The sequence below is a fragment of the Rattus rattus genome, chromosome 1 (assembly GCF_011064425.1).
Source record: "Rattus rattus isolate New Zealand chromosome 1, Rrattus_CSIRO_v1, whole genome shotgun sequence".
NCBI lineage: Eukaryota > Metazoa > Chordata > Mammalia > Rodentia > Muridae > Rattus > Rattus rattus.
Window position 1 is genome coordinate 41,400,539 of NC_046154.1, and position 22,273 is coordinate 41,422,811.

At 40.8% G+C, this 22,273-nt stretch overlaps 1 protein-coding gene across 1 annotated transcript; it reads left to right on the forward strand.

The window, feature by feature from the left end:
• The first annotated feature begins 959 nt into the window (after nucleotides 1–959).
• LOC116898775 (cytochrome P450 4A12-like) lies at nucleotides 960–19,658 on the forward strand. Its single transcript, XM_032900115.1, is given in 15 exon segments — nucleotides 960–1,148; nucleotides 2,537–2,678; nucleotides 3,280–3,324; nucleotides 3,755–3,882; nucleotides 13,811–13,935; nucleotides 14,248–14,402; nucleotides 14,816–14,922; nucleotides 15,017–15,100; nucleotides 15,102–15,124; nucleotides 15,126–15,157; nucleotides 15,160–15,205; nucleotides 15,306–15,439; nucleotides 16,308–16,372; nucleotides 16,525–16,610; nucleotides 19,490–19,658. Coding segments are annotated over 15 exon segments (1,530 nt in total).
• The last annotated feature ends 2,615 nt before the right edge of the window (nucleotides 19,659–22,273 follow it).

Consider the following 22,273-nt stretch of genomic DNA (forward strand, 5'->3'; position numbering starts at 1 on the left):
TCTCTCTCTCTCTCTCTCTCTCAACATTATTCTATGAATTCTTAGATTCCTTATCTATCCACTAGGCTTCCCTGCCAGGATAAACATAGATCAGTCTGGATCCAAAAGTACAAATTAGTTCTCTTTCTATAAGTTGTGTTGGTTACTGTATTTTATTATAGCTGCAGGAAATAACTAACACAACATATCATTCCTCCAATTCAACCTTTGTAAAATTTATTGCACCAATACTGTTTTCTACCATTGATCACAAGACTGTCAGTTCAACAAATATTTGTGGAATTTGTTTAGTAGTGGGAAAAAACAGAGTGTATTGTATTAGATATCTAGAAAGGCACAAAGATCGCATGTTACAAGAAAAGACACTGAACCCAGGGAAGTGAAGTTGCTGGCTGCATATGTCATGAGGCTGACCTCAGTTTTAAACTTCCTGAATCCAAGTTCAATGCACCTTTCACCAGCACAATCACTGTAAGTCATGATTGGATGGTGAATGTTCCAAGACCAGGGGAGTACCTCAGAGGGTCCTGGAAGAGTCAGCTAGGACATCCTATAGGAAATCCCACTATATGCTTTCAAAGATTCCCACTTAGACCTTCAATTTATGTATTCGTCATAATTTTCCATCCCTAAAATCTTAAATATTATACAAAATCCACTTCGAATGAACTAAATCATGAACTCCTTCAATTAATCTTCCATCTGATTTTTGCAGCTCTTTCACAAATATCTGTGAGCTATGTGGATAAAGTGACACTTATCACTGTCACGTGATATGTCTTACATTTCACTGCTTCCCAAAGGAGGTTGTTCAGGTTCATCAACCCTGGACTTGAAATCAAGCTCTACTCACACCCATCTCCCTCCCACAAGTAGGAGGGGCAATGTTCCTGGATTTGCAAACATGAGGGTGTTCAGTGAAAGAGAAGGACAGTCAGTGATCCAGAAGCTGTTGTATCATGAGTGGCTCGGCTCTGAGCTTCACCATATTCCCAGGAAGCATCCTTGGGTTCCTCCAAATAGCCACTGTGCTCAGCCTGCTCCTGCTGCTCTTCAAGACAGCCCAGTTCTACCTGCACAGGCGATGGTTACTCAGAGCTACCCAGCAGTTTCCATCCCCACCTTCTCACTGGTTCTTTGGGCATAAGGTAGGAAGGAAAGAGAAGGGTGGGTGGGAGAGCAGGGAGGATGGGGCTCTCAGAGAATAAGCATCAAACTTACAAAACAGAGTTTGTTATAAAGCAATGTTTCTTTATGGGACAGGCAGGGATGGGACACAGCTCAAGCTGAACTTACTCCAGAACAGGGGCTCACTGCTCAAAGACCCTGGTCTTGCTACTGTCAGCTCTGATGCTCACTTAGGCAGATCTATCATCTGTTCTGAGAGCCCCAGACTTGGAAGCTTGTGGTTGGTCCTACCTCAGCCTTTTTCTTTCCAGGTTGAGCAACACCTGCAACCTCACCTGTTCTAAACAAGCTGGACTTCTCAGTGGTTCCCTGCCCCCATTTCCCTGTTATCCTCCCCACCACCACCACCACCACCCTGGCACAGAGATTGTTTGAGAACATGGCTACAAGTGTGGTAGAATCTGTCCTGTGTAGGGTAACAACAGGCAGGAATCGCAAGAGGGGCCTGGTGTCCTAAAGGGACTCACTTTGTCACTGGGTAAAGCAGCTGACCCTATATGTTTACATAAGAGTGAAAGAGCTGCCTTGGTAAATGATTTATAGGTTGAAAACCTGAGGGTCATAAAAGTGGTTCTTCAGATGTGAGGGTCCATTGCTAACGATGCACTGTTATTCGAAGTCCATTTGTTTATGTGCCCTCCTCCTGCATACCCTGTAGTGTATGCTCCATGTTGGTAAGAGCACTGTACACCTCAGTGCCCAACCAAGAGCCTGGCAAAATTGGGCAATCTCCAGGAATGAGAGGAGAAAAAGAAGCCTAGGGGCAAGGAAGGGCTTAAACTGTCACCTCAGAGAGGATAGACACAGAAGTAAGTCAAAGGATTCAGGGAGAAGCATATGACAAGGGCTGTATATTGACTACATTTAAGAGGAGATGAGATTATGTGGAATTTGAGCCAGAGCTCAGGTTCTCAGGCCAGATACTGGGGAACACAGCTTCATCTAACAGGACCACAGCATCTGACTCACATCAGTTCCTAGAAGAGAGCAAAGGTTTGAATGTTACCATAGATAGGCCATAAAACTCTGCTCCAGTCCTAGGTTCTGTTAAATCATCCTCCCTAGATCCCCATTGTGTTCTGCCTTCTATTTAGAACCAATAACCAAAACAAAAGATTTCTCAAATTTTACTCTGGGGGTTTTGTTTGCTTTTTGTTTTGTTTTGTTATGTGACAATGTCTTACAAAGTAGCCCAGGCTGGCCTCGAACTGATTATGTAGCCTATATTGGCCTCATACCAGCAGAGATCCTTGGGCTTCAGCCTCCCAAGTGTTATGTTAGGATTACAAATATAACCCACCATGTGGCATGAAGTATTTCCAATGGTTCATTTTTCTACTGATATCAGATCCCAAAGGACCAGGAGTTTCAAGATGTTCTAACACGGGTAAAGAATTTCCCAAGTGCCTGTCCACAGTGGCTCTGGGGGAGCAATGTGCGAATCCAAGTGTATGACCCTGACTACATGAAGCTGATTCTGGGGAGATCAGGTGAGAGTGGAACTCCATCACCATTGTGGATCTTCTAGTCTGGGTTTATGCCTGGGTCCATGAAGTTACAAAAAGAAGTGGTGGTTCAGTTACTAATGCAAAAACAGTGCCTTTCATTTTTTCCTAGCCTATACTCAGCAATATTTACTTAATACTAGCTTGTATTTAGTACTGCAACATTAAAAGAGTAGCATGGATTCAATTCATTTACCTCTTTGAACTAAATTTGTGTGGTCAGTTATATATAAAAGTAAATGTCATATGTATGGTGCCTTGGCTTTGAATCTTCTAATTGGTTCTGTTCATGGTTATCATGGAGCTAACCAAGCCACTGCTGTGAAACTAACCAGGAGGCTTTGAATTCTTGGAGTCTAGGATATAATAATCTACATTGCTTGCTAATTTACCATTCTAATCCTGGGGATGAAGAACTTCTGGTTGCATTCCTAAGCCAAACTGTCAAGGTGGGTAGAAGGGGGTGGAAGACAAAGGGAGGTAGCATGTGGTAAACAGCCAGGGAGCCTTGACAAGATTTCAGGTCTCTCTCTGGTCTTATCTGGAGCCATCTTTGTTTCTAATTAATGCCTTACTGTTTTTACAGACCCAAAAGCTCATGGTTCCTACAGATTTCTAGCTCCCTGGATTGGTATGTACAGCCATATAAATGTCAATTGCAGTCACTCTCTACTTGAGTTTGTCCAGAACGTTATCTTGACTCACTGAGAATAATGAGAGATGGGCCATTATCTTCAAGATGTAATGTTGCACTTAACCTAGTTTCTTTTCTAACCAGACATTAACCTCCTCCTTGTGTTTCTGACCACCTTTTTATAAACATTCTCAGCCTGACATGTATACATCCTTCCTTCACTATTTTGAATCTTTATCCTGTAGATAAAGGATCACATCATATGTACCAGAACAACTGAGGAAAATGTATTGAAAAGTACTAGTTGTTTTCCACTCTTATTTGTCTTCCTATTCCTCCAAGACCTCCAATGTTTGTCTCTCGAAAGTGCCCCCAGTCTTCTAATACCATTGCTTATACATGCATTCACACAACCATCTCTGTTCAGGGTATGGTTTGCTTCTGCTGAATGGACAGACATGGTTCCAGCACCGACGAATGTTGACTCCAGCTTTCCACTATGACACTCTGAAACCTTATGTGGGCATCATGGCAGACTCTGTTCGCATAATGCTGGTGAGTCTTCTCTCTCTCTCTCTCTCTCTCTCTCTCTCTCTCTCTCTCTCTCTCTCTCTGTGTGTGTGTGTGTGTGTGTGTGTGTGTGTGTGTGTGCCTGTCTCCCTCTCTCCCTCTCTGTCTCTATATTTCACTCTCATGCCTACAACACACTCACAACACAACACAAAGTCAGATTCTACGCTTTACAATAAAAGTCACATGGAATAACACTCAATTCATAGTGTGAAATAAGTTCCTCAAAAGTCAAAGAAGAGCAAGTATGAAGAGGGAGGGACAGGGGGAAAGGCATAGGGAAGAAGAGCAGAAGAGAGAAGAAAAGAGATATCATAGTGGGTACATGGCCAAGTCTAACAGCATGCTTGATGAACGGTGAATCCTATCAACAGCATTAGGATGTAGGATTCATAAAGATCTTTTCCCAATCTGATGTTTGCCATTTTGTCCTAATGACAGTGTCCTTTGCCTTACAGAACCTTTGCAGTTTCATGAGGTCCCATTTGTCGAGTCTTGCTCTTACAGCATAAGCCATTGGTGTTCTGTTCAGGAAATTTTCCCCAGTGCGCTCATGTTCGATATTCTTCCCCACTTTTTCTTCTATTAGTTTGAGAGTATCTGGTTTGATGTGGAGGTCCGTGATCCATTTGGACTTAAGTTTTACACAGGGTGATAAGAATGGATTGATTTGCATTCTCCTACATGCTGACCTCCAGTGGAACCAGCACCATTTATTGAGAATGCTATCTTTTTCCATTGTATGGTTTTGGCACCTTTGCCAAAGATGACGTGACCATGGGTGTGGGGGCTCATTTCTGGGTCTTCAATTCTATTACACTGTTCGCTCTGCCTATCTCTGTATCAATACCATATAGTTTTTATCACTATTACTCTGTAATACTACTTGAAGTCAGGGATGGTGATTTCTCCAGAAGTTCTTTTATTGTTGAGCAGAGTTTTAGCTATCCTGGGTTTTTTGTTAACCCAAATGGACTTGCAAATTGCTCTTTCTAACTCTATGAAGAATTGAATTTGAATTTTTATGGGGATTACATTGAATCTATAGATTGCTTATGGTAAAATGGCAATTTTTACTATATTCCTGCCAATCCATGAGCATGGGAGATCTTTTCGTCTTCTGAGATCTTCAATTTCTTTCTTCAGAGACTTGGAGTTCTTATCATACAGATCTTTTACTTGCTTGGTTAAAGACACAATGAGGTATTTTATATTATTTGGGACTATTATGAAGGGTGTCATTTCCCTAATTTCTTTCTCAGCCTGTTTATCCTTTAAGTGGAGGAAGGATAGAGATTTGTTTGAGTTAATTTTATACCCAGTCACTTTGCTGAAGGTGTTTATCAGGTTAAGTAGTTCTTTGGTGGAACTTTTGGAGTCACTTAAGTATACTCTCATATTATCTGCAAATAGTGATATTTTGAATTTTTCCTTTCCAATTTGTATCTCTTTGCCCTCCTTTCCTTGTCTGATTGTTCTGGCTAGGACTTTGAGAATTGCATTGAATAAGTAGGGAGAGAGTGGGCAGCCTTGTCTACTCCCTGATTTTAGTGGGATTGTTTCAAGTTTCTCTCCATTTAGTTTAATGTTAGCTACTGGTTTGCTGTATATGGCTTTTACTATGTTTAGGTATGGGCCTTGAAATTCCAGTTCTTTCCAGGACTTTTATCATGAAGGGGTGTTGAATTTTGTCAAATGCTTTCTCAGCATCTAATGAAATGATCATTTGGTTTTTATCTTTGGGTTTGTTTATACAGTGGATTACGTTGATGGTTTTCCGTATATTAAACCATCCCTGCATTCCTGGGATGAAGCCTACTTGATCATGATGGATGATCATTTTGATGTGTTCTTGGATTCAATTTGTAAGAATTTTTTTTGAGTATTTTTGCGTCGATCTTCATAAGGGAAATTGGTCTGAAGTTCTCATTCTTTGTTGGGTCTTTGTGTGGTTTAGGTATAAGAGTAATTGTGGCTTCATAGGAGGAATTTTGTAGTGCACCATCTGTTTCAATTTTGTGGAATAGTTGGACAGTAGTGGTATGAGGTCTTCTATGAAGGTTTGATAGAATTCTGCACTAAACCCATCTGGTCCTAGACTCTTTTTGGTTGGGAGACTTTTGATGACAGGTTCTATTTCTTTAGGAGTTATGGGATTTTTTTAGATGCTTTATCTGTTCCTGATTTAACTTTGGTACCTGGTATTTGTCTAGAGAATTGTCCATTTCCTCTAGATTTTCAAGTTTTGAGGAATATAGGCTTTTGTAGTAGGATCTGATGGTTTTTTTAATTTCCTCTGATTCTGTTGTTATGTCTCCTTTTTTATTTCTGATTTTGTTAATTTGGACACACTCTCTGTGCCCTGTGGTTAGTCTAGCTAAGGGTTTATCTGTCTTGTTGATTTTCTCAAAGAACCAGCTTTTGGTTCTGTTGATTCTTTGTATAGTCCTTTTTGTTTCTACTTGATTGATTTCAGCCCTGAGTTTGATTATTTCCTGCCTTCTACTCCTCCTGTGTGTATATGCTTCTTTTTGTTCTAGAGATTTTAGGTGTGCTGTCAAGCTGCTGATGTATGCTCTCGCCTAGTTCTTTCTGCAGGCACTCAGAGCTATGAGTTTTCCTCTTAGCATAGCCTTCATTGTGTCCCGTAAGTTTGGGTAGGCTGTACCTTCATTTTCATTTTATTCTAATAAGTCTTTAATTTCTTTTCTTTTTTTTTTTTTGATTTCTTCCTTGGCCAAGATATCATTGAGTAGAGCATGGTTCAACTTCCAAGTGTATGTGGGCTTTCTGTCATTATTGTTGTTATTAAAGACCAGTCTTAATCCGTAGTGCTATAATAGGATGAGTGGAATTATTTCTATTATTCTGTTTCTGTCGAGGACTCTTCTGTTACAGATTATATGGTCAATTTTGGAGAAGGTATCATGAGGTGGTGAGAAGAAGGTACATCCTTTTGTTTTAGATTGGGATGTTATGTAACTATCCATTAAGTCCATTTGGTTCATAATTTCTGTTAGTCTTTCTGTGACTCTGTTTAATTTCTGTTTTCATGATCTATCCATTGATGAGAGTGGGATATTGAATTCTCCTACTATTATTGTGTGAGGTTCAATGTGTGTTTGAGCTTTAGTAAGGATTCTTTTATGAAAGTAGGTGCCCTTGTATTTGGAGCATAGATATTTAGAATTGAGTGTTCATTTTGGTGGAATTTTTTCTTTGATGAATATGAAGTGTCCTTTCTCATCTTTTTTGATGACTTTTGGCTGAATTTATTCTATATTAGAATGGCTACTCCAGCTTGCTGCTTTGGACTGCAAAAGTGGTTTTCCAGCCTTTTACTCTGAGGTAGTGTCTGTCCTTGTCTCTGAGGTGTGTTTCCTGTAGGCAGCAAAATGCTGGGTCCTCTTTACCTATACAGTCTGTTACTCTGTGTCTTTATTGGTGAACTGACTCCATCGATGTTGAGAGATACTAAGAGACAGTGATTATTGCTTCCTGTTATTTTCGTATTTAGAGGTGGAATTATGTTTGTGTGTTTCTCTTCTGGTTTTGTTGCAAGGAGATTACGTTCTTGCTTTTTCTAGGGTATAGTTTCCCTCCTTGTGTTGGGTTTTTGCATTTATTACCCTTTGTAGAGTTGGATTTGTAGAAATATATTGTGTAAATTTGGTTTTGTCATGGAATATCTTGGTTTCTCCATCTACGCTAATTGAGAGTTTTGCTGGCTATAGTAGCCTGGGCTAGCATTTGTGTTCTCTTAGGGTCGGTATGACATCTGTCCAGGATCTTCTGCCTTTCATAGTCTCTGGTGAGAAGTCTGGTGTAATTCTGATTGGTCTGCCATTATATGTTACTTGACATTTTTCCCTTACTGCTTTTAATATTCTTTCTTTGTTTTGTGCATTTGGGCTTTTAACTATTATGTGACAGGAGGAATTTCTTTTCTGGTCCAATCTATTTGGAGTTCTGTATGCTTCTTGTGTGTTTATGGGCATCTCTTTCTTTAGGTTAAGGAAGTTTTCTTCTACAATTTTGTTGAATATATTTACTGGCCCTTTAAGTTGGGAGTCTTCTCTCTCTTCTATACCTATGATGCTTATGTTTGATGTTCTCATTGTGTCCTGGAATTCCTGCATGTTTTGGGCTAGGAGCTTTTTCTGTTTTATATTATTGTTGACAGTTGTGTCAATGTTTTCTATGCTATCTTCTGCTCCTGAGATTCTCATAAATATATACATTCTGTTTATGATGCTCGCATCTATGACTCCTGGTCTCTTCCCTAGGTTTTCTATCTCCAGGGTTGTCTCCCTTTGTGCTTTTTTATTGTTTCTATTTCTGTTTTTAACTCCTGGATGGTTTTGTTCATTTCCTTCTCCTTTTTCGTTGTGTTTTTCTGTAATTCTTTAAGGGATTTTTGTGTTTCCTCTTTAAGGACTTCTACTTGTTTACTTGTGTTGACCTGTACCTCCTTCAGGGAGTTATTTATGACCTTCCTAAAGTCCTCCATCATCATGATAAATAGTGGTTTTAAATCTAAATCTTGCTTTTCCACTGTGTTTCGATATCCAGTGTTTGCTATTGTGGGAGAACTGGGCTCTGATGATGCTAAGTAGTCTTGGTTTCTGTTACTTGGGTTCCTGCACCTGCCTCTCATCATCAGGTTGTCTCTGGTGTTAGCTTGTCTTGCTGTTTCTGATGGTGGCTTCACCCTCCTGTAGGCCTGTGTGTCAGCACTCATGTAGACATGTTTTCCTGTTTTCTTTTAGCCAATTATGGAATCAGAGTGTTCTGCTCTGAGGCGTGTAGTCACTCCTGGAGGCTGGCTTTCAGCCCTGTGTGAGGGCAGCAACTGGAAGCATCCTGCCCCTACTGCTCCTAGGTCCCTGTATGTAGGGGGCACAGATGGCACTAGGTATTTTCCTCTTAAGTCAGTGGAATGTGGGCAGAGAGTAGTCTCCTCTGGTTTCTCAGGAGTGTCCACACTTCTGAGGGTCTAGCTCTCCCCCACCCCCATGGGATTTGGGTACAGGGAGCTGTTTGACCCATTCAGTTCAGTTCTGGGCACAGATCTGGACCACGGACCTCCTGCACCTGACTGTTCCTATATTGCTGTGTCCAGAGGCACAATGCAGTTTCCGCTTGGGCCAGGGATGTGGGCAAAGGTGGGCAGAAGTGGCAGTCTCCTGCCCTGAAGTCTCAGGATTGCCCACACTTCTGGGTGTTCAGCTCTCTCTCCCACAGGTTTTTGGAGCAGGGAGTGGTGGGCCAGGATCAGAAAATTTCCAGCCAAAGCCCTGACCATTTCTTTAAAATGTTTCTCAGTCACTTGAGTTTTCTCTATTGAGATTTTTTGAGATATGTACCTTATTTTAATTAGGTTATTCATTTCTTTCATATCTGCTTCTTAAATTCTTTGTATATTTTGAATATTAGCCCTCTATTAGATGTATAGTTGGTAAAAATCTTTTCCCAATTTTTACACTACCATCTTATCCAAATGATGATGTCTTTTGCCATGCAGAAGCTTCTCCATTTCATAAGATCTTATTTATTAATCTTATTAATTGTTATTATTAATTTTTGATCTTAGTGCCTGTACTAACAGAGTTCTGGTCAGAGAATCTTTTCCTCTACAAATAAATTCAATGCTATATCTCATTTTCTCTTCTATTAGTTTCAATGTAATTGTTCTTATGTTGAGGTTTTTGATATATTTGGAGTTCAGTTTTGTATTGGGTGATAAGTATGGAACAATTTGGATTCTTTCAAATATAGCCATACAGTTAGATCAGCACCATTTGTTGAAGGTGCTATCTTTGTTGCAGTGGGTATCCCTGGCTTCTATATAAAAATTCATGTGTCCATAGGTATGTGGATTTATGCTCATGTCTTCAATTTGATTCCTTTGATCAATGTGCCTGTTTTTTGTGCCAATATCATGCTGTTTTTAAAAACTATAGTTTTACAGTAAAACTTGAAATCAAGGATGGTGATAGCCCCAGCCCTTCTTTATTATTCATAATTGGTTTACATAGCTCTGTTTTTTGTGTGTGAGTAGGTGAGTGAGTGCGTATGTGTGTGCTTCTATATGAAGCTGGGAATTGTTTTTCAAAATCAGTGAAGAATTATGTTGAAATTTTGATGGGGATTGCATTGACTCTATAGATTGGTTTAGGTAGGATGTCCACTTTGCTGTATTAATCCTTTTGATCTATAAACATGAGACATCTTCCACCTTTGGGCATCTTCTTCAATTTCTTTCTTCAACGATTTAAAGTTTGTATCATACAAGTCCTTCTTGGTTAGAGAAACTTCTAGATATTTTTATTATTTGAGGCTATAGCAAAAGGTGTTGTTTCCAGGATTTATTCCTCAGACTGTCTGTTACTTGTCTTTAGCAGGGCTACTGATTTTTTGTGAGTTTGCTTTGTATCCTGCTACTTTACTGAAAGAGTTTATTAGCTGTAGGAGTTTCTTGGAGGAAAATTTTGAGTCACTTATGAATACTAACATGTCATCTTCAAATAAAGATTCTTTGACTTCTTCCCTTTCTATTTATATCCTCTGGATATAGTTTAGTTCTCCTATTTCTTTTTTTTTCCCAGAGCTGGGGACCGAACCCAGGGCTTTGCACTCGCTAGGCAAGTGCTCTACCGCTGAGCTAAATCCCCAATCCCCAGTTCTCCTATTTCTTTAGCTAAGACTTCAAGTACTATGTCGAATAGGTATGAAGAGAGTACTATATTGAATAGGTATGCAGAGAGTGGACAACATAATTTTAGTAGAATTGCTTTGAGTTTCTCTCCACTTAAGTTGATGTTGGCTATGGGCTTGCTGTAAACTGCCTTTATTATGTTGAGGTAAGTCCCTCGTATATCTCTGATCTCTCCAGGACTTTTATTATAAAGGGATGTTGAATTTTGTCATTGACCCATTCTGAATCTAATGAGATGATTGTGTGAGTTTTGCCTTTCAGTCTGTTTGCATTATGGATTTCATTGACAGATTTTCATATGCTAAACCACCCCTATATCTCTGGGATGAAACCTACTCGATTATGATAGAATCTTTTTTTGTATGTTCTTGGATTCAGTCACAAGTACTTTATTGAGTATTTTTTCATCTATAAGGGAAATTGGTCTGTAATTCCCTTTCCTTTTTCGTTCTTTGTGATTTAGCTATTAGGGTAAATAATTGTGGTCTCATAAGAAGAATTCAGCAAAATTCTGTTTTGTGTCATCTTTGAGGAGTGTTGGCAATAACTATTCTTTGAAAGTCTGGTAGAATTCCGTGCTAAACCTGCCCCTGGGCATTTGTTTATTTGTTTGTTTTGGGAGACTTTTAATGACTTCTATTTTAGTAAGGGTTGTAGTTCTATGTAAATTGCTTATCTGGTCTTGATTTAAAGGTGTTATTTAAGTTTTTCTTGTGTATTTTGGGACTTGTTTTCTTCTGAATACAAAAATTGCAATTTAAAGAAAGTTTTATAGGTGCTAAGAAGGTCTATTCTTTTGGCTTTAGATGAAATGTTCTAAAATACATTAGGTCCATTTGGTTTATAATAGCAGTAGGGTACCATAATTTCTGTTTATTTTGGTGTGGATTACAGGTGGTAGGGTATTAAAGTTTTCCACTATCATGTGGTTGTATTAATATGTGATTTAAGCTGTAGTAATTTTTTTATTCACTTGAGTGCTCTTGTGTTTGGGGTATTAGAGATGTTAAGAATGATAATGTCATCTTGAGGGTTATTGACTTTAACAGACATAGTGTCCTTTCCTACCTCTTCTAATTATTTTTTGTTTGAAGATTATTTAGTCAGATATAAAAATGCACACCAGTTTGTTTTTAGGTGCACTGCTCAGAATAAATTTTTTCCAACCATTTACCCTGAGGTGATGTTAATGTTTGTTTCTTGGATACAGCAAAAGTATGGATCTTTTTTCCACATCCACTCTCTTAGACTTTTAATTGGGGAATTCAGAGTTGATGTTGAAAATATAAGCGACCAATGATTTTGATTCTATCATTTCCTGTTGTTGTTGCTAGTAGTATTAACGATGTGAGGGGGCATGTTTCCCTTTTTTGACTTTGCTGGTTTGAGATCATTTGTTCCCCGTGTTTTCTTGGATGTAGTTCACCTCTTTAGCTTGGAGTTTATTTTCTAGCACCTTTTTGTAAGACCAGATTTGGGAGAAAGATATTAGTTAAATTTGTTTTTACCATGAAATGTCTTTTTTCCATCCAAGGTTGAACATTTGGCTGAGGCTGGCATTTTTTAATCTTTTATAGTCTTAAGGACATTTATCCAGGACCTGCTGCCTGTTAGAGTTTTCACACGATAAGTAAGGTGCAATTCTAATTCTTTATATGTGACTTGGACTTTCCTTTTTGTGGCTGTTAATAGTTTTTCTTTGTTCTGTAATTTAGTATTTTGATTACTGTGCTGAGGGGACTTCCTTTTCTTGTTACATGTATTTGGGGTTCTGTGTGCTTTTTTATACACTGATAGTCATTCCATCTTTAGATTCTGGAAATTATCTTTTATGATTTTGTTGAAAAATTATCTCACTTTGACCTGAGTTTTTTTCCTTTACTGTGTTCTTATTATTCTTAGATTTGGTCTTCTATGGTATCCTTGGTTCCTTGGATGTTTTGTGCCAGGAACATTTTAGACTTAAGATTTTCTGTGACAGATGTATCCATTTCTTCATTGTGTTCTCAGTGCCTGGGATTTTTTCTTTTCCATTTCTTGTATTCTGTTGGTGAGTCTTGCCTCCCTGGTTCCTATTGAAGTTCCTAAATTTTATTTACAGATTTCCTTCCTTTTTTTCTTTCATTTTTGTTTAAGATGGACTCTTTTTTAAAGAATTGTTTACTTATGTATATGAGTATACTGTAATTGTCTTCAACACACCAGAAAAGGGCATCAAATCCCGTTACACATGGTTGTGAGCCACCATGTGGTTGCTAGGAATTGAACTCAGGATCTCTGGAAGAGCAATCAGTGGTCATGACATTTGAGCCATCTCTCCAGTCCCCTCAGTTTTCTTTATTGATTCTATTTTCACTTTCAAGATTTGAGTGGTTTTGTTCATTTTCTTCACGTATTGCTGTGTTTCATACAGATTTCTTTAAGGAGTTGCTTTCCTCTTTAAGGGCCTCTATTGCATTATAAAGAGTGCTTCAAGGCATTGTACTTTATTTTAACTACATTGGAATATTCAGGACCAGCTGTGGAGAGTTGCAGGACAGATTGTCCTGGCTGTTATTGTTTGTGGCTTTATGCTGGCAGCGAGGCAGCTAGGATTGAGAAGATTATAATCTTAGGTGATGATAACGAGTCTTGTCTTTGTTGAATAGGTGATTTGTTCCTCAGTTTCTGTTTCCAGTTTCTGTTTCCTCTCTGTTTTTTTTAGGGGAATGTTGTGGCTGTTTCTTGCCACTTAGAAATATTGATAGGTATGTGCACTGGGGATTCAGGTAAAATCTATTTCTGAATACTGGGACCTGAGACTTAGGATTAGAGATGGGCTTGAAGGACTTTATAAGATGGAGGAAAGCAGGGTGTTCCTCCAGGATGGGGGCAGAAAGTGAGAAGAAAATTCTGTAAGGAGCTGGGTATGAAACCAGGACATTCGACTTAGAGGAAAGGAGGAAGAAGTGAAGGTCTACAGAGGAGGAAAAAAAATGCAATTAGCCTACCTACTTCCCTGGTCAGAACATCCTGTGTTCACAGAGAGTCCCTTTGCTGTTTCTTAATTTAACTAAGTTGACAATGGAAATCAGCCATCACAAACTCTGATACAGGGAGTCACAAAACCATATCTACAGATGAAGGAAATGAGTCTGTTCTAGTTATCACCAGTCTTCTGGGAGATGTGAAGTCAGTTCTCTACTTCCATTACAGGATAAATGGGAACAGATTGTTGGACAGGATTCCACTCTGGATATCTTCCAACACATCACCCTGATGACCTTGGACACCATCATGAAGTGTGCCTTCAGCCAAGAGGGCAGTGTCCAGTTGGACAGGTGAGTATATTGCTGAACTATAGTCTTTGGTCTTGCCAACTAGTGTGGCCTCATCTGAGAAGCAGATGGAACAGCTTAGATACTAACATCTACAAAGCACAAGATTCTCTACCCTGCCTCAGAAACACCATAGATTTCCAGACAGGTGGAAACCTGAATGGCCATGCCATCTTCTAAAGACCTGGTGGTTACAGGGGTTAGAAGACAGAAACAACATTCATCCTAGTATTATCTCTGTCCAAATTAAGGGAATTATTACTCTGTCTTTGTGTCTTCTCTCCTTACCACTGTTCTGTTCTTTTGTGTTCACAGAAAATACAAGTCCTACACCAAGGCAGTTGAGGACCTGAACAATCTCTTTTTTTTCCGTGTACAGAACATGTTTCACCAGAATGACATCATCTATAGTCTGTCCTCTAATGGCCGCAAGGCCCACAATGCCTGGAAACTTGCCCATGAGCACACAGGTTCTGTTTGGTTCTTTTCTCTGCCCTCTTTTACCAGGGTCAGCCTAAATAGGCCCACCAAAATCTCTGAGGCTGAGACAGGTCCTTTGGCCCTCTAGAGGATGAAAGATGAATTCATCTGGGTACTTTCTTAACACAAGGAAGCTAAGGTGTAGGATATTGGGTGATATGTAGTGATTACTTGAGGCATCACATTGGTGCTATTAAGTAAAATCATCCCAGCAGGATCCAAAAAGATCTTCTCCAGTTGTTATCCCGAGGTCTCTGTCAGGTGCGCTGGCTTCTCACACCTTAACCAACCCTGAGTCATATGCATCCTGGCCTCTAGGGGAGTAGAGGTCGGGAAAGAGGGCACATGGGCCTCTTAGGAATGGTGCTTTCATCTCTGCCTGGTATCTACTATGCTTGGACAGACCAAGTGATCAAATCAAGGAAGGCTCAACTTCAGGACAAGGAAGAGTTGGAAAAGGTTAAGCAGAAAAGACGATTGGATTTCCTGGACATCCTTCTGTTTGCCAGAGTGAGTGTAGGAAACCACATGAGAGACTTGAGACTTGGTCTAGAATCACAGAATAAAAAGAAAACATTACTCTCTCATCTGTGGCCTTATCCAGATAGAAAATGGAAGCAGCTTATCTGATAAGGACCTGCGTGCTGAAGTGGATACCTTCATGTTCGAGGGCCATGACACCACAGCTAAGCGGTATCTCTTGGATCTTCTACTTTGGCCACAAATCCTGAACACCAGCAGAGATGCAGAAGGAGATCCAGAGTCTCCTAGGAGATGGAGCTTCTATCACCTGGTGAGTGGGAGCTCAATATGGATGAGATTTCTGTCTTCTGTTAATGGGAAGCTCCTGGTTGTCCTAGCTCTGTGTGACTTTCAGATGGGCCTCGTTTCAGGGACGACCTGGACAAGATGCCCTATACCACCATGTGCATCAAGGAGGCTCTGAGGATCTACCCACCTGTAACAGCTGTGAGCAGAATGCTCAGTACACCTGTCACCTTCCCGGATGGACGCTCTTTACCCAAAGGTATGGAGTCCCCAGACCATCTCAGCAGGGAAAAAGAAGAAGGTTCTTCAGCAGTTTTGAACTAGTGAAATCTCTAATGGATTTCCCATGTCTTATCAGTAGTGTTGGAAGGAATTTTACTTTAAGTTAGAAGGCAGTGTGTAAAGTGCTTTACATACAGTTAGACTTCAGAAAAATCTCAGGAAATAAATGCCAACCTCTATATTGAACTTGAGCCTTTAGGCATTAGTTGCTAAATTATTACTCAATGCGAAAAAGAACTAGGCAAGTGTTTGGAAGATGTGTTTCTTTCTGGGAGTGAAGGCAAATGAGAAATTTCAGGGACTCCCATGTCATGGATGAATCATATTCCACTGTCTGAGGATCCCTCAAGCTGATGGGAGAGCTCACCTGATCATCTTAGTTCCGTATCATGGTAGAAAAATAACCACATAATCTATTATCATTGGGCATGATTTCCCCTTGTGCCACAGTGAAGCTGTGTGAACAAGAATAGGTAATCAGTTTGCTGAGGCTCCAGACTCTTATCTTAAAAATGGGTATACAATAGTTGCTTTTGGAAGCTGCCTGTGAATTTTGAGTGTGGCAAAGACTCTGGAAAGTCATTTGATAAAAGAGAGTTATTATTAACTTAATATAATAGTGATTCTCAAATGCTTTCTTTTCCTCACACCCAGGCTCATGGTTTTAGACAAGTTACTCACACTCGGTGCTTTACCTACTTCAGCCCATCCTACTTCTCTGTGATCAAAATGATGATTCCAGCATGCAGACCATGTGTGTGTGTGTGCATATTCTCTGCTGAATAAGGGAGCTAGTGCCCTACCCATCCGCATAACAAGTCTTTCTTTGTACCACTCACTCACAGGTATCACAGTCATGCTCTCCTTTTATGGCCTTCATCACAACCCAACTGTGTGGCCAAATCCAGAGGTAAAATGGGAGATGGGAGAAGGTCACGGGAAGATATCTCAGGACCAACACTCCCCATCCCCCAACTCTCACTCCTGATCATTTGGTTCCTTCATGAGTCAGAAGCAGGAGTTTGATTCCCGCCTACCCTGAATCTGGTATTTACATTACAGGTGTTTGACCCTTATCGATTTGCACCAGAGTCTTCCCGACACAGCCACTCATTCCTGCCTTCTCAGGAGGAGGAGCAGGGGGTGAGGTGTTTACATCTGTGTAAGGAATGGAGACAAGGGTAGTGATCTCCTGGGTACATATACAGTATCTGTGATTCCCTGGGTTCCTATGTGACATCTTCAGGTGCTTGCAGGTGGGGGTCATTTTCTGTGTCCCCCAAAAGAGTTGGTATTTAAGGGTGCACCTGGGGGATACTACACTTTGCATCAGTGTGTGTTTCCAACTTCAGTGTATGTTGAAATTTTCACCATTTCTGAATATGCATCTTCATACTTAGGCTTTCTCATGCAAACTGGCTCTCAGGCATTTGTTTCCCTCATCTTTTACATATGTTAAAGGATCAATGTATGTCTCCATCACTCTCAACATATCCTGCCACTTGTCTTTAATTTATCGATCAGTAGCAACAATGACTCTAAAAACACTTTTTTGTGTTTTTAGGATTGTGTTGAAGCCATGTATGGAAAAGTTGAGAGCCCACTGTGGTAGGGTGGACCCCAATGAGTCTGCTTCTATATAGTTTATTTTCTAGCCCAACAAAATTTCTACTGCATATTAATATGTCTGGTTTGTCGAAGAGCAAAATTTGGAGAGAAGTTTACACTGTAGGGCTGTGGTCCACTTACCAGCTTTGGAAATTGGGAAGAGTACATGAGACATGACCTCGTGTAACATGTACTAATGTGTACACTCAACATACATGCCCGAAAAGAGCTGTTGAGCTAGAGTTACAAGTGCAGAGAGCTGCTGAAATGAGTAAAGGCTGAAGGTCCAATCATCTTGTAGAATGCAAAGTGCCAAGGAAGTAATGAAGAGAAGGAATGCATTCTCTGTCCACAGTTCTGTGACTTCTACCATGCCAAATCAATTATCATAGAGCAGGCTGTAAGCATATTGTTTATCTAGGATAAGTTTACCTAGGGGTGAACACTTCCTCTTAGGGCTCAGTTAGAAATCGTGATGAGGTCATTGACAAATAGAAGAGAATCAGGTAGTTCAATTACCATAAGAGTTTACCCTTTGTGTACTCTAATGAATTTTTATTTTTTAAAATTAGCAAAATCCAAACACAAAAGTATTTATTAAGGTTAATTTTCTTGGGCTAATTCCTATGCTGTGACAAAAGTGAAGAGACGTAGGGTCCTGCCTCTAGTTCAGCAGCAAGAACAGAAAGCTGGTCTACAGAGTCAGCCACACCCGTGGGAAACAGACATCATTTCTTTCTTCTTTGATACTGTCCTTTACTGAGAAGTTAGTAGAATGATCAATATTCCTGACATTGTCCTAAGCCCTGGACTGAGCTGTGGCCTCCAATGAAGTGCACCAATGGCACAACTTGACAGAGGATGAGGAATAGCTGCTCATTTTTCTGAGCTTGAGTACGTATGGGGGGGTTGGTAAGGGGACAGAGACAGACAGAGATACAGAGAGAGGGACAGGGTGGGAGAGAGATAGAGAGAGGGACAGAGAGAGAGAGAGACAAAGAGACACACAGAGAAAGACAGAGAGAGAGTGTTTCTCCTCAGCCTCAACATTTGCTGAGATAAGTAGGGGCCAGAAAGGTAGGAGGTGGGGAGGTGATAACTTACAGGAAGTGTGACTGCAGCTGAGCCATGTAGACACCATCTTATTAGTTTGGTAGAATAGAAGGGTCAATATTAAGAGAGAGAGAATTGAGGGGAACCAGTGAAGTCCAGGCAGAAAACTGAGGGTGGTGACATACAGGGGCTAAAAACTGAAATAGAATTAAAAGGGCCTATAGGTCCTGTGGACTGAGGAGAAACTGAGTCTGACCACTGAGTGGGAGGAGTTGAGGCCAACCAACCAAGGTTTCCAGGGACTAAAAGCCACTACCCCAAGACATACATGGACTGACCCTGGACTCTGACCTAAGTAGGTTGCAATGAATATCCTAAGTAAGAGCACCAGTGGAAGAGGAAGCCTGGGTCCTGCTAAGACTGAACCCCTAGTGAACTAGACTGTTGGGGGAGAGGGCAGAATGCTACTAAGAGGGCTGACTGGTCTTAACTGGCTGATGCCTTACCTCTCAAAGCAGGATTAGAGCCAGTCTCAGAATAGAGGGGGATTTGTGAAAGATAAAGACAGCAAGAAAGGACGTTAATGACAGGAGCCTAGCATATCTGTCCTCTGAGAGGCTCCACCCAGCAGCTCACTGAAACAGATGCAGAGACTCACAATCAAACATTGGATGGAGCTTGATTGAGGGCTCCAAATGGCATAGGAACTCCACAGGAAGATCAACAGAGTCAACTAACCTGGACCCTTGGGGGTTCTCAAAAACTGAACCACCTACTGAGGAGCCTACACAGGCTGGAATGAGCCACCCTTACACACATATGAGGCAGATATGCAGCTCAGTCTTCATGTGGGTCCCACAACAACTGGAGCAGGGGCTATCCCTAAAGCTGTAGCCTGTCTGTGACATATGTTCCCCTAACTAGACTGCCTTGTCTGGCCTCAATGGGAGAGGGTATGCCTAATTCTACAGAGACTTGATGCGCCAGAGTCAGGAGATACTGGGGGGCAGGGGCTCAAACCTCTCTAAGAAGTGGGGGATAAGAAGAGGGACTATGTGAGGAGAAACAGGAAGAGTGGCAGTGATTAGGTGGTTATATGGAAGAGTTTGGAAAGAAGATAGGAAAGGGAGAAGGGTTGTAATTATAACCCAAAGTAAAAAATACAATAAAAGAAAAGGACAGCAAGAATTAAGGTCCAAGGGAGAGGTATGTATACATGTGCGACTGACTTGTAAGGAAAAGGGTCAGGCTGAGACCTGTAAAAGATGGCTCTAGATGCCCAATTCTGTTAGGCACAGAGGACAATGCCTACACAGCTCACAATAGAACCTGAGGACAGTTATTTTATTGCACCTTTCTGACCTAGGAACTGCATTGGGAAACAGTTTGCCATGAATGAACTGAAGGTGGCCGTGGCCCTGACCCTGCTCCGCTTTGAGCTGCTGCCAGATCCCACCAGGATCCCAATCCCCATACCAAGACTTGTGTTGAAGTCCAAGAATGGGATCTACCTGCGTCTCAAAAAGCTCCAATAATCTTCACAGCACAAGACAGCTCCAAGAGCATGCTGTCTGCCATTTGTCTTTCTGTCACTCACTCTTGTCCCACCCCATCTGCTCACATCTCATTCTTTCTTCTCACCTTGTTCACCTCCACCCACCTTCTGCTGTGCTTCCGGTCTCCTTGTCTGTCAGTCTTTCTATCTCAACTTCTAGAATTTCTACCTGCTTTTCTTTCTACCTGGCCCCTTCCTGACTTCATGTTTGACCTTGACCTTAATGATCTCCCTAAATTACACCCTGCCTTCTTTTCTGCATATTTCCTTCTATTCTACTGTTTTTCTATGCTTAAATTGAGCTTTATACCAATGTCATAGTTAATTACAATAGAAGTATGTGCCCTATGATTCTATATATCAGGTGTTTTTCATGATTTCATTAGAATAAAGCTCAGGTCATTGCAGTACCATTGCCCTTGGTTATTTCTGTGACACTTTTTACCTTTGCCATCACCTATAGCTGCATTCCTAGGTTGCAAGAGCCCATCTGAGTGTTAAAATCCAACATTGTCTTTAAGCACCTCTTATTCTGTCTCTAGGTCATCTCTCCATCTTGTCAATATGTATGCTTACTTTGTGCCTTAAGTGGTAATACTGGTCATGTTCTTGGTTCTGCAAAGAGCCATTGTTCCAGCAAACTAACACAGTCCTTCTCTGATTGTCACCTCATCTATCCATATAAATCTCACCTTCAAATGCTCTGCCTACCAGCTTATGTTTTAAGAGTCTTGCCATCTTGTCTTTTCCCTGCAATAAAGTTCATAACATGGTGTGTTGTTCCTATACTATTTGAAGGAGAGGGAGGGAAGAAAAAGAGAGAGAGACAGAGAGAGAGAGAGAGAGAGAGAGAGAGAGAGAGAGAGACTAGTGGGAAAATAGTCATTAGGAGGCTAGGAACGAAGGTGACATATGGATTCTACATGTCCCAGGAGGGCTCACCCATGTGACATTTGATAACTATACTCACACAATTTTATGTTCTTCTGTAACTAAGCTTAGACAATGGGCTTTTGTCTGAGAGCTCAAAGAAACACACTTCTTATGGAAAAATAATCCGAACCCCAGGCTATTAAGGGATTAATATCACTCACCTGTAATTCTTCAGAAGTGCAACAAGTCAGAGCCTCTTTGGGGATGAGCAAGAATGGTGTCAAGTTTGGTCAGTCACATGAGCATCAATAATCTTGTTCTTCATAATAGAAGATAGTGTAGCTTAGCCATGCCATGGGGCAGCTTGCCTCACACTAGTATTTGAAGGCTTGGTGAATGCAGATGCTCAGAAGGGCAAATAGGCCTTGCTCCTGGGAGATCCAAAGCAGATCCTCCCACACAGGTCTTCTTGTTAACCCCCTGCCTCCTCCCTCCCTCTCTGACAACTCTGAAAGAGAAAGAAACTCATCAATCCTGCCCATAGATCATTACTGCCTGAATGTTAGGGCTCATGACCCTGGGGAGTGTTGCCTACACATAACCCATGCATTTGTGATAAGTTCCCTGGGATGTTGCCTCTGCTTCTAACACCTCAGTTGACTTTGACCTTCCTTCCCTTGTTACTTGTAGACACAAATTTCTTGTTTTTCAAAATTTCATATAGGTCAGAAATGTGGCTGCCATAGACAGAACTCTCTGAGGCCTTATGCTTGGGATTGATGTCATTTTCTGTGTCTCCGAGACTTCACCCCACTTTTACTACTTTTAGGCAGGGTGTTTCTCCCAGTTCCTTGGCTTTTCAGGTAGATAGATTAGTTCACCTATGTTCTGAGAAGGGATAGAGATGGTCAGATTGCTCAATCTGTATTTGGCCCGCAGAATAAGGCAGAAACATGGGTTGAGAATGCACAGGATATTGGCAGTTACTTTGGCGTCATATGATGGCGCTCAGAGCAACCACACTCAGAACAGCCAAGGCATCTCACCTTCATTATCACCTAGACGTGGGAGTGCAAAAAGGAGCTGAAGCACACAAAAGCAAGTGTCAGTATTCAAGCCCAAGATGGATGGGACAGGTAGTAACCCGACATTGACCCAAGAAATGGAGAAGATGATAGAGAGAAAACAGTGTTACCTATAACGTAGGGTGACCTGGGCCCTATGTATATACACAGAGAAACTAAAACTAGACTGGAGAATTAAGTAGCCCACATCAGAGCAGAGGATATGCTCATGATGGAATACGAGAACATATAGTATAGTCCTATGCTCAATAACAAAACTGTATAACCTATGCAACATCAGGCATAAGACTTTAACAGAAACTTCATCATAAAAAGTGTGGATATGAACAGTGGATATGCAAGAACTTATTCTTCACTGGATTTAGGCATCAGAAAATGAGAATTCCAAGTGCAGTTGATAATAACCCTTTGAGTGACTGTCATAATGTATTTAGGGGAAATAAAAAATGTTAGGCAAAATGTGGCTACGTTGGAGCTCTTTTGTGTTATAGGTAAGGCTAAATTGATATGCCACTTGGAATCCAAGACAGTAGTTCCTCTAAAATCTGTAGAACATTTGGCAGTAAGTTGACTCTCATGTAATTGCCCAAAGGAGCTAAAAGCTGGTACTAAAGTGAAGACTTGAGAATTAATATTT